Here is a 13,237-nt window from a genome sequence, read left to right as displayed (position 1 = left end):
TGGACTTGTCTTTCAGCGTGTATGTTCCGCTGTGGGTTTCGCTTGCCAACCGGGGAGGGTGAGACACCGGAGTGCTGCATGGGACTACCAAGATGTGTGGGACCACCAGAGTTCAAGAAGCTTAACACTTTCCATTGATTGATCAAAAAAAATAGACAGGCAAATTATTTATAGACAAATAGACAGGCAAACAAACCTGCAGGACAGCAGAACAGTCAGAACTCCGAATCTCTCTTTCGAAGAAGAAGTCATCCAGAAGCCATGCACCTCAAAGCTGCACTGCTCTTGTTTACTCCCCCTGGCTCACTGAGCTCACACATGGGATGCACTGACATGACACCCAGACATGCAGCCATATCATACCACCTGACTTGTTTGGCACCCTTCGGCTTACCGCAGAAACCGTGCCGAGAGGCTGTGCCGGTTGGCTGCTTATTGAAACGAAAACACCATATATAGACAGAAACATCTTGGCAAGTCATAGAATGTGGGGAGTGGGGAAGCGAGGGTTTAGAAACAGACATTTTGGCAGGAAAGATAAGAGCTTGCGAGACACCACTTAACACTAACTCTTTAATTACAATAATTACATCACACTTGTGCTAACATGCTCTATGAAATAACTATTCTAATCTATGCCCAATTTATCCTTTAGACAAGATCCATAACAATATCACATATCTGAGCTTAAATTAATAATATTCTTGGTTAACAATTTTTTGGTTCAGAGAAAAAGTATTTGCAACGTATTTAATATTTTGATTTTATTTGATGTTCTTGCAAGCATACAGTATGTATATATATATATATATATATATATATATATATATATATATATATATATAAATATATATATATATATATATATATATATATATATATATATATATATATATATATATATATGTTAGCCATAGTATGCAGCATCATTTTGAATGTTAAGATGCTGTCACACATTGACGATTTAGCCAGCGTATGCCGACTTGTGAAAATTTTGTCTAAAACGCTGGCACACGTCGAATACATTATGGGTAAGTTTGTATACGTTAAGAGCACGCTGAAAAATACTGCCATACGTTGTAGTACGCTGGCTTTCATCGTTGTACTTTGCGGTTGTCCTCAAATTTTAGCATGCTTGAAATTTTACGACGTATGCCAGCGTATGACTCGCACATTCCGCTACGCTGGCCATAAGTTGTAGGCACGTTATGCGATCATTGACACACGTCGACACACGTTACTTGTAAGTTACTCATGAGTCGAAACACGTCGAGGTAATGATTAGCGTACCCGAAACTTATTTATAACCTATGAGTAACATGTTGTAGGCACGGTACACGATCGTTGCATACACGTCAAGGCATGTTCTGCGATCGTTGACACACGTCGCGGCACGTTACTTGTAAGTTACTCATAAGTCGAAACACGTCGAGGTAATGCTTAGCATACCCAAAACTTATTTCTAACCTATGAGTAACGTGCTTTGAACCTATGTGTAACTTACCTCCAACGCATATTTACGTATGTTGACGTATTTGATTGACGTCTTCCGGACGACCACAGAACTTACTGAACGTGTTTCTAATTTACAGCTACCGTATAATGGTGTATTGGCAGCGTTTAAAAAAACAACAACAATAACTTCCGATATTTCGTCACGTGCCTTACGTCACATCCGATTGCCTCTTCAGTTTGCTCATGTCTTATTCTTAGTTCCTCCTCTCCTCCTTTTCAACATGCCTGAAATTTCATGACGTACGAGACGTACCACGAAATATGACAGCATACTTCATCGTTTTTCAGCATGCTCTTAACGTATACATAACTTACCCATACCGTATTCGACATGTGCCCGCTTGGTTCGGCAAATTTTTCATAGGTCGGCATACGCTGGCTAAATCGTCAAGGTGTGACTGCGTGGTTGACACTTCCAATTCTCAGGCGGTTATGATTTAAGTCGGCGTGCGGCAGGTTTTTAACAGGCTTCGCCACGAGTTCGTCGGCGATACGTGTAGCGTGCTATGCCTAAGTTAAACTATCGTTGGGCATAGGTTGTGAATGCCGACATCAGGCTAAGCATTCGTTGGTATAAGTTATCTATTAGACAATGAAACGTTCTGTGCCCGTGACTAATATGTTATGCATACGACCAACACGTTATGAAGACGACCAAAACTTAAAAAAAAAACATCAAAATTTCAGCGTACGCCAACGTTTTACATACATTTTATAAGTTGCCATTGCTGGCTAAATCGTCAAGGTGTGACAGCGCCTTTATATTTGTTAACAAATGCATATTGGACTGGGATTAATTTCTGAATTCAGGCAGATGGTTGCATCATTATTCAGTTGGCGCTGATACAGTGCCCCTTGCTGCTCATTAAGGCAGGAGTCACCTCTTCTTCGCAAAAGACACCGTAAGATCTTTAAAGTTCACCAACTAATGCAAGCAGATAGGATGCCCAGTTTTAATATCCATCCGATGAATGATGCACATGCATCGTCTTGCATGCAAAACATCAGGGTGACAGTTTATAGCTGGGCCAAGATTGGAACCCGGGCGAGACAGCTCAGAGGCGAGTGCACATACCTCAAGGCTATCCTGGCAGCCTAATTGGATTGTCAAAAATATAAAGGAAAAAAAATAACCTACATCTCACACCTATCTCAGACATCCTCAAACTATTTCCAATACCACCAACCATCTTCCCCTTTACTTGTCTTCTTATGATTTTAATCCCTACTGCCAAATGATTCACTATTTTACTGGTCAGCATTCAAATGTCACATTCATTTGGGTTTGTTGCTGTTTATTTTGGTCTTCTGAAGTAAAGGTTCCCAAATGAGTATAGCATGTTATTAACAGTGTGCACAGCATCTTTTAATCCTTGATCAGCACTTCTTCAATGCTTATTCTCAATCACCTAAAATGCTGCACTGGGCCTTTGTTGAATTGCCAATGTTGAATATTCTAAACTGGGTGCATGTCTGGGTGTATGCCATGCAAGAACAGCAACACCAGGGATCTTAGGGCAGCGATCTTTGATGCAATTATTTTTATTTATGTTGGAATAAATTATTTCACCTTTCTCAAACAGGTGCGTGTACAATGAAATTTATGTCGTATTGTGTGGCGATACGAACCCAATGCGTTGTGGGTAATTCCTCATTGTGTAACAGAAACTTTCAGATCAAATTTAAATTATGTGATATTTCCAAAAATTTATGAGGCTTCTTAACAAATGTCCTTCCTGCTTGGATTGTTTATGGAATCTACAACAAAGATGTAAACCATTGCCATTGTTCAGTGTGGGCCTCACTTTGGCTTGAATTCAAACCAATCTTTGTTGTTAGACAAAAAGATGGAAAGCACTTACACTTTGCTTATTATCTCAATATATATTTTTTAAAAAATTGGTACTTCTTTTATTATTTTGCACATTCTTTTTGGGTTTTTTTCCCCCAGGAGCAATATCGATTCTGCTACGATGCGGCACTGGAATTTCTTAACGAGTTTCAGCAGTGAATGTCAGTGTCTTTGCGAGAGACTCGACTCGCAGGAGGGCCTGTATTCCAAGGCCATGACAACTTGTACTTGATTTCCAAGTCTCCATTGCACCAAGGCACATGTTGACACACCAGTGCCCCCAAATGAATAGAACAAAACCTCAGCACACCAATCCGGAAGCAACTTCTTTCGGGATCTGAAACGTGGCGTGACCACCCATGTTCGGGAATATAGTTTTGTTTGTACAGTGGATGTAAGTTCACAATGGTGATCCGGGCATGTCCATACAGCACGGCAGCAAGAGCTGAATGATTTTTTTTTTCTATTTGCACTAAGCATTGCTCATCTGACTCGCTTGGAAGGGTGATCAATTCTTCCCTACTGCATCCACTTGTTACCACGGGTATTTGCAAGTAATATTTTGTCGTTTTATTGGTCTGTGTTTTTTATGTCAATGCTTTCGCTGCTGTAATTGTGTTTGGAAATGTGCCGTGGGAAAATAGCTGATCTCTACGCCATCACATGGCTTGCTTGAACAGCCAATTTTACATTGGCGCTAATGGGAGTGGAACGAACGAATAACTAATGGGAGTGGAACGAACGAACGAATATCGGCACAACGAAAGGAGTGGAAAAATATAAATTGTGTTGAAACCTCTGCGGTGTATCACGAGATGATCATGTGTAATGATGGCGAGATGCTCTAAATGTAAGCATTTGAGACGAAGCTGCCTTCTTTACCGGTAGTCGTCTGAAGGACATCTTCAGTCTTGCTCCTAGTGTCTGATTGGGTAGTGCCTTTAAGCGAACCCTGGCTTCTTTGCACTTGGGCCCTGTGTCCAGGCTTGGTGGCAGCCTTCAAACAGCCTTGCAGGCTGATTGTCAGTGCAATGTGTGGGTTCTGTTGTTTTGGAGATGAATGTGACCAAAACTGAATTTGAGTAAAGAAACATTAAAAAAAAAATTGCATCAAAAAAAGATTTCTAGTGAAGGTAATGCTCTTGTATTGCCATTGACGTTTTTTGCAGACTTTGTAAGTACCCATATTCGAAAAGGAAACTGGCAAAATCATTAGAGGACTATTGTTCTTTATACTTTCATTTTCAATCTGTCCATGGTCTCGTGAACTCCGAGTACACATTGACATCCGGAGTGGCTTCAAAATTGTGCGATCTACTGGCTATATCTAAGATGACAAGGCGTGTGGCATTTGCGAGACGCCAAAGAGAGTCATAAGTGTTTCACGTCATGCCAAATGGTTACAGCCCTATTTATTATTCGGTTACCACTCACTGTCACTTTGTAATTGTCCATTGCGTGCAGGAAATGAAACGGTAACACCCCTGTCCCACATCATGCCAAATGGCAGCACTATGTTATTTATTGTTCAGTGTCTATTCATTGTCATTTTCTAGCCATCTGCCAAGGCAACAACATCGGGAAGTTTTGCAAAAAAAAAAAATTCTTTTTCTTTCATCCTTCCTTATGGATTGAACATTCGTCAGTTATCAATAAAGAATGTGTTTATATCAACCGTGACTGTGGACGAGAGTGTTGTAAATGTGTTCTGTTTTTCAAAGTGAGATGGATGTTTGAAGAAGCCACTCCATTTCATTTCCAGTGGTGATATCAATGGGAAAAGAAAGATGAAAGATGTTTGTGTGTAATGTATGTTTGTGATGGGCCAGATTTGTCTATTTATTTTTTTTGTCGGTTACTTTGGTATTTTTTTTGTTACTTTTCCACCAGTTAGTGATCCTGAATCCACGTGACTGTTTAGGGTTACACTTGTTAACACACCGTTCTCATTACGAGGGGCGTTCAAAATATTTTCGGAATGAGATTCTCACGAGATTCCAAGAAATGACAATTATATTTTATAATTCCACAATATCTAAATACATATACATAGGTATTAAGCAAATATTTTTCTTCCTCTTTATATAAGATTTGGGTATAGATATTGAGGAATAAAAAAGTTGTCATTTCTTGGACATCTCTGGGAATCTCATTTGCATAACGCTTTTGAACATCCCACATAGCAGTCTGTTCTGTCATTGCAAATTTTCTCCTTGTCCATATCTTACATTTTGCGGCCTAAACCTGCACGCCTTAACCACACCTTTACCTGAGCTAGTTCCACGTTTGTGTGGCACCACGAGCTTTCTCGTATTGGAGGTGTAGAGTTTGGGTTTGCAGCATACAATATCATAGTTACCTCAACTTATAAATATCCCTTGTACCTGGCAGACATAATGAAGATTTTGGACGCAATAAAAATGCTGGTCCACTATAAAGTCAATCGCTTTGTGATTTAATAAAGGACTGTACTTAGTTGCATGCCTCAAGAAGGCACATCAGAAACATCCATGTTTAATAATAACAATTTATTTTACAGTAAACTTCCTATCAACTCTTCACATTTTATAATAAACTGAAATGGACTACAAATTTGTCATTTGTTTAATCGCTAGTGTGAAGGCAACTCTCCGTCATAAAGACAAGAAGAAGAAAGTACGATCATATATCTCCTCTAAGCACCATGATTAAATATATTTGTAAGGACAGAATTGACTCTATGAGCATATACAGAGTAATTGATGCCCATTCTTCTTACTGTATTAGCATCGTTGTGCAGTTCATATTACCTTACCTCTGGAAGGCTATGGTCATAAAAAAAATCATTGTGTCCATACATTTCTGGTTTATCTCTATATTCACACATCTCTCCAAACTTTGTCTTGTCTCTTTCCTCAAATGCCTTCCATGTGCTTCAAAAAATGAACACAACATGCACCATAGTGTTCCACCATACCATATACAATATATGTGTATGTATATATATATATATATATATATACAAACATACATATATACTGTATATACATACATATGCACACACACAAGTACGGAGACAATCTCCCATCCAGACATAAATACCGCCCAGATGCATCCTGAGACAAACACCGCCTGGATGCGTCCTGAGACAGACATCGCCTGGATGCATCCTGAGACAAACACCGTCCAGACGCTCGACAGACAAACACCGCCCGGACACGTCTGGAGACAAACACTGCATAGACGCCTCCAGAGACAAACACTGCATGGAAGCGTCCAGAGACAAACACCGCCTGGATGCCTCCAGAGACAAACATTGCCTAGACATAAATACAACCCAGATGCGTCCAGAGCCAAGCTGTCCAGAGGCAAACACTGCCTGGACACATCGGGTGCCAAGCTGGCCAGATAAAAACACCGCATGGACACGTATGGAGCCAAGCTGGCCAGTGACAAACACCACCCAGACACGTCTGGAGAGAAACACCATCCAGACATAACCACCCTCTGGATATGTTTAGAGATAGAGACAAACAGAGAGAAAGGAGGGGAGAGTGAAGGAGGTGTTGGAGGAGGGTGCTGTTCTGTATATTTGGAGAGGGTAGAGTAAGGATGGGACAGAGAGAGAGAGAGAGAGAGAGAGAGAGAGAGAGAGAGAGAGAGAGAGAGAGAGAGACAGAGACAGAGACAGAGACAGAGACAGAGACAGAGACAGAGACAGAGACAGAGACAGAGACAGAGACAGAGACAGAGACAGAGAGACAGAGAGACAGAGAGAGAGGTGGGGGTAGGAGAGCGAGCAGAGAGAATATGTTGTGCTTTATGAGCAACACAAAAAACACACACACACACACACACACACACACACACACACACACACACACACACACACACACACACACTTATGCTTAGCCAATATTGGCAATTTTTCAAGAATCGTCAGGATGGAGTCAGTGTGATTACCGATGACAATACTTACTGAACACAACCCAAAAACCTTGAGTAGCTTTCACCGAAAAACAACGTTGCATTTATGTAGACGTTTCAGGGATATTTTCACAAACATTAATCTTTATAAACAGTTGCGTGTGATGGGTGGAAAAACAAATTGACTTGGTAATTTAGAAAACACATTAATACGGCAAACAACTCGCTCAGGGTGACGGAGCACGAACCACTCGCTCAAGTTGACAGAACACGAACCACTCGCTCCAGGTGACTGAGCACGGAGCACTCGCTCCGGGTGATGGAGCACAAACCACTCGCTCAGGGTGACGGAACACGAACCACTCGCTCCGGGTGACGGAGCACAGACCACTCGCTCCGGGTGACGGAGCACGGACCACTCGCTCAGGGTGACGGAGCACGGACCACTCGCTCAGGGTGACGGAGCACGGACCACTCGCTCAGGGTGACGGAGCACGAACCACTCGCTCAGGGTGACGGAGCACGAACCACTCGCTCAGGGTGACGGAGCACGAACCACTCACGCAAGGTGATGGAGCACGAACCACTCGCTCAGGTTGACGGAACACGAACCACTCGCTCAGGGTGACGGAGCATGGAACACAGACCACTAGCTCAGGGTGACGGAGCACGGACCACTCGCTCAGGGTGACGGAGCACGGACCACTCGCTCAGGGTGACGGAGCACGGACCACTCGCTCAGGGTGACGGAGCACGAACCACTCGCTCAGGGTGACGGAGCACGGACCACTCTCTCAGGGTGACTGAGCACGGACCACTCGCTCAGGGTGACGGAGCACGAACCACTCGCTCAGGGTGACGGAGCACGAACCACTCGCTCAGGGTGATGGAGCACGAACCACTCACGCAGGGTGATGGAGCACGAACCACTCGCTCAGGTTGACGGAACACGAACCACTCGCTCAGGGTGACGGAGCATGGAGCACGAACCACTCGCTCTGAATGACGTGGTGCAGCAAAAGCGTCCACAGTGAATGAGCGGCTCACTCAGAATGACATAGTGCAGTACCACTATCGACAATGGGTGCTTGGCAAGTGGCTTAAGCACTTGAGCAAGCACTCCAATTAAATGATTGATAAGGAATGGCTGGCCAGCCCATCACTGCTTACCATATAGGATCCCTTTAACTTTTAAACCGGTCTTCAACGCACATCTAGTAGTCAATGAAATATAATGAATTCGTTCAAATAATTACTTTATCCACAAAAGAGTTTCTGCTTAATGCAGAACAATACTGGAGACATCGCAAAGTTCAAAAGCCCATGAAATGAACATTATGGAAAATGCTCCATGTTTCCTGCTCATCTGTGCACACGCCACGTGGTACATCGGTTTGGGGTCGCGCAAACGTTTTTACTTTATTTTAAAATATCCGCTTTTCACCAGATTTGCTTTGATCCGCTGTGGAGCACCTCGCAAAATCTCCGAAAATATAGGCACAGATCTGGCAGACGCTCTGGATAGGCAGTCCCTCTGAGGGGCAGGGCGAGAGGTCTCGCAGTGAATGCATTAAATCATATAGCTCAATGAAGCTCGTTAATTTTGGTACTTTCCTAAATTTTTTGTTCACTCAATATAATTCTCCAAACAGTATAAAAAGATAATTTAATGTTTTGGAAATTTCACATTTTCTTGTATCTGAAATGGAAGACCAAGAAGGAACCCAAAGAAGTAAAGAGAAAAGTTGGAGTCATCAGGAGGAACCTGGATAGGATTTGGGTTTCAGCCGCTACTCCACTCCCCTCAAACCCATCCAGGTACAGCTAACCCCTCAGTCACATTTGCTCTACGGCTAGGATACGGCAGCCATACCCCCCTTGAATTGACAGAAACGTGCCGCGGCCGCAGAGTTTCTGAGGTGGCCTCAGGGTGGCCCGGGGGCGTATGGCTATCTTTTACAGGCCGTAGGGGTCTCCGTGGAATTATAGCGTGGAGTTATAACTTTTTTTCATTTCTAGGTTGGCCGTAGCAATTCGACAAGCCGTAGCCATGACGTAGATGTGTTCCATGTCAACCGTACGTAGGGCGTACGGTGGGCTTGCGTTAGTTGTGCGGCTGCCGTAGGCTCTTATCAATGAAAAATGAATTTTGCCAACCCCCAAAAAATTACTGCGGCCGCACTATTTCCACGGTCACCATAGGGTAGTCCTAAGGCGTCCCTGTGTTCACCGTACGGTGGCCTTGTGGGCACCTTGAGGCTACCTTGCATCTGCCTTGAAAATTCTATAGCACCGCAGGGACGCCCTAAGGTCACCGTGCGACATCAAATCAAAGACCATACGGCACCCCCACGTTTTCGGTCTCCACAATTTCTAAATACCCCGTGCGGCTACCCAAAAAATAAAAACTTATGTGACTGCTACATTGTGTGACCGTGGAAATACTGCGGCCGCCCTATAATTGCTAGTGGCCGTAGATTTTTTAGACCCTACGGCCGCCGAGCCAAATATGACTGAAGCATAAGTGAGCCTTTCAGACAAAATCCTGCAAGAAATCAATTCTCCTCAGTTCGATGGATAACAAGGGGAATCGAGAATAAATAATAAAAGAGAAGAAAAGCAAGAATTAGAATGAATAAAAAGAATTGTGAAAAAAAAATAAAGAGAATTGTGAAGAAAAAAAAGAGAAAGAAATGTGAAAGGAACAAAGATGTCAGGAAGACCCCAGACAGATAGAATGCAGCAGTTACTCCCCAGGCTAAAATGCAGCAACGCAGTATGTATCAAGAAGGAGGGAACACAGCCTTGCTTGCATAAATTAAATAGGTCTATTGGCTTAGTTAAAACACTCGTTATTTCTTTAATTATCAGATTTCACTCCAGATTTTGACACTTCGTTGGTCCGGACGATATCCGATCCTCAAAACCGAAATAATGTTTCGATGGTGTACTTTAATTATGGTCAAGGACCTATTTCCCATATAGGCCTTAAAATAAGGTCTTGCTCAACCCACACCACATAGAAGGTCTAAATGCATATTATGTTAGGGCAACCTCTCCTGAGCAGTTTTAGGGTGGGTGTCACTTCAAATTGTGGTGTAGCATTTTTCTCTACAGGCCATTTTGTATGGTGGGGTCAAATAAAGTTTTTTTTTCCATCAATGGGAGAATTGGATCCATGGTGGGTTGCTTTTGTCGATTGTATCTTTTGAACTGGTTCATTCCAATTATTACACAATGCATGGATGTAAAGAGAAGAGATTGGTGCATACATATAAATTACTGTCAGTGAAGTATTAGTCGAAATTCATATGTACAATCCCACAACACAACAAACATGTAGTAGAATTCACCTGGCAAATCGAAAAAGTGTGTTTGTGGTTTTGTATTTCTCTGTTTGCTGAATGTCTGCTGAATGCATAATTTTTGTGCCGTTCTCTGTACAAAATGTATTATTTGTGATCTTGAGACAGTTTGCCTGTTAAATATAAGTAGCTAGACCGCGTTGGCAAAGAACGTATCCGAAATCATCCATGGTTTGCGCATGTACCATTTTGAAGAGTAATTACTTTCTGCTGATTGTTATAATAACATTTCTTTTCGTTTCAGGTAGTTGAACAGTTCAAAAAGTACCTGGACGTTCATCTTGAAGTATCTTGACCTGTTCCTAATTTGTCTTCTGGGCTACAGACTGCAGTCTGTGAGGGATTAAACCTCGAATGATTTTGTAGATTTGATGGAGACATGGATGACGATACCAGCAGTGCTTGTGTGCTTCATGTTTTGCCACCACGAAAACGGAGAAAGAGAACAAACTATGACAAATGTGTACTCTGTCAAAAAGATTTACAGGATGTTCTTCGAAAGGGACAGAGCACTTCCATAGAGAGGCTCGTTTCTGCACCGCAGTGCAGGCAAGATGAGCGTAATGAGCGACTGCTTCCAGATTTACAGAGACTACAGACCATGGATGTATTCTGGCATTCAAATAGCTACAAGTCCTGCACTAGCAAACACAATCTCGATATTACTGCGAAGAGAAGAGGACCATCTCTGTCGCCGTCTGAAGTTTCGGGATCGGATACGATGGACGCAGATCAGCTAGGGAGACGGTCCAGATCACAGTCGAGTCTTGTAGATTGGTCAAAGTGCATGTTCTGCAAGAATAGGTCCCACAAAAAAGTGACAGAAATGCTGAATGCTAGCACATTTGAAGTGTGTCAATCTATCAAGGATTCTGCTGAAGCTTTAGGCGATGAATATATGTTGCATATAATCCGTGGAGTAAGCAGTGACCTTGTGGTAGCTGAAGCAAAATATCACAAAGTATGCTTTTCAAAGTACACCAGTAAGTCAAACATCAAACATCAAACATCGCACTTTTAAGGCCAGCGAAAATGAATGTTCTTTTCTTTCGGAGTTCTGGTGCGAAAAGGGCCAATCCGATCTGAAGGAAGGCCTTCACATGGTTATCGGCGGAGGCTTCAAGGATAAGGAAAAATGTGTGGACATTTCCAAAGGTGCGTGTGAGGTGATGCAAGCTCTGGAATCTGATCATGAAGAGGCAGACACGAGAATACTCCTACACGCCAAACAAGCAAGCTCTGAAAGTAGCCGAGTCGTGACACAGTCACCCGACACTGATGTGATGGTACTTTGCGTCACCCATTTCCAGGAGCGAGGGTGTGATGAGCTCTGGTTCCGGACTGGGGTAAAGAACAAGCTCAGATATATTCAGGTTCACTCCATTGTAAACAGCCTGGGTCCAGAGCTGTGCACCACACTTCCAGCATACCATGCACTGACTGGTTGTGATAGCACTAGTTCTTTTTCTGGTATAGGCAAGAGGTCCTCGTTCGGAATACTCCGCAAAAGCCCTGCGCACCAGAAAGGACTGCAACATCTCGGACAGACGCCGTCCGTTATCGAAACGACAAATAGTGATTGTGAGAAGTTTATATGTAATCTGTATACTAGTGTCCAGCGTGCTGGTACCACATGTGACATGGTTCGATTCTGGATCTTCTGTCAAAAGAAACAGAGAAACGAGGGACTCCCACCTACATCTGACAGTATGTCACTACACATTAAATGGGCTAACTATCAAACGCGGTTGTGGCGCCGGGCTCTGTATGCAAAACAAGATCTGCCAAACCCAGTTGGCAACGGATGGGAAGTGACAGACGACGACCAGGAGATAATTCAACCTTTATGGATGGAGAAAGACCCAGCACCAAAATGTCTTGTAGAGCTAAGCACTTGCCATTGCGCCAAGAGTGCCTGTCGTCGGTCTGTTTGCACGTGTCGGGTGAATGGACTTTCGTGTACCGAGGCCTGTTCGTGCATGGCTGAAAACTCCGAGAACCCTTCAAACATGTTAGAGGATGACGACGATGATGAAGCTGAGGACTAGACTTCTTAATTATGCCATGTTGGACACATTTAGATTTGCACTGATTGAGTGTCATTAATCAGTGAAGTGGTGTGTGTGTGCTCTCAGGAGTACAATGTAAAGTCCACATATGTATATCTGTCCACTGTACATTTATCACTCAAGTCACAATCTCAAGTAAATCGGATATGGTGACTAAACTCGCTAGGAATGTAAAAATTGAGGTATGTAGTATTATCTCGTATATCAGAAGGGCTCGGGCATATCAATAACGTTGCAGTATTGATCGCGTTTGTCCAAAAAGACCCACCCCCCCCCCCTCATGAAGCCACCTTTTTCTGGAATTGAATCACATATGTATACTGGAAGAATATCAATACGACACAGTGGTCGTTGGTCTATTGTGTATTTGTGAAACAGATATTTTGATACTTTGGTGTCAAATTTTCATTCGAGAATTACTGAGAATGCTTCTCTCCACATTATTTCGATTCCATGTACACATTCTGAATATTACTCCACCCATAGCAACTCGAATCTACATGTAGTATAATCCATTCTCATTCCATCCA

At 42.8% G+C, this 13,237-nt stretch overlaps 1 protein-coding gene across 1 annotated transcript in view; it reads left to right on the top strand.

The window, feature by feature from the left end:
- LOC147026436 (receptor-type tyrosine-protein phosphatase mu-like) overlaps positions 1 to 5,959 on the top strand; it is a 458,466-nt gene extending 452,507 nt beyond the window's left edge. Inside the window, exon 34 of the mRNA XM_085883577.1 lies at positions 3,467 to 5,959. Coding sequence (XP_085739703.1) covers positions 3,467 to 3,526 — 60 coding nt within the window. The 3' untranslated portion in view covers positions 3,527 to 5,959. The remainder of the gene's footprint in view (positions 1 to 3,466) is intronic.
- The last annotated feature ends 7,278 nt before the right edge of the window (positions 5,960 to 13,237 follow it).

Source organism: Eptatretus burgeri, chromosome 5 (assembly GCF_056783735.1).
Source record: "Eptatretus burgeri isolate ZD-2024b chromosome 5, Ebu_testis_v1, whole genome shotgun sequence".
In the NCBI taxonomy this organism is placed as follows: Eukaryota; Metazoa; Chordata; class Myxini; order Myxiniformes; family Myxinidae; genus Eptatretus; species Eptatretus burgeri.
The sequence above is the reverse complement of the archived record's forward strand: the minus strand, read 5'-3'. Positions and strand labels throughout refer to the sequence as shown.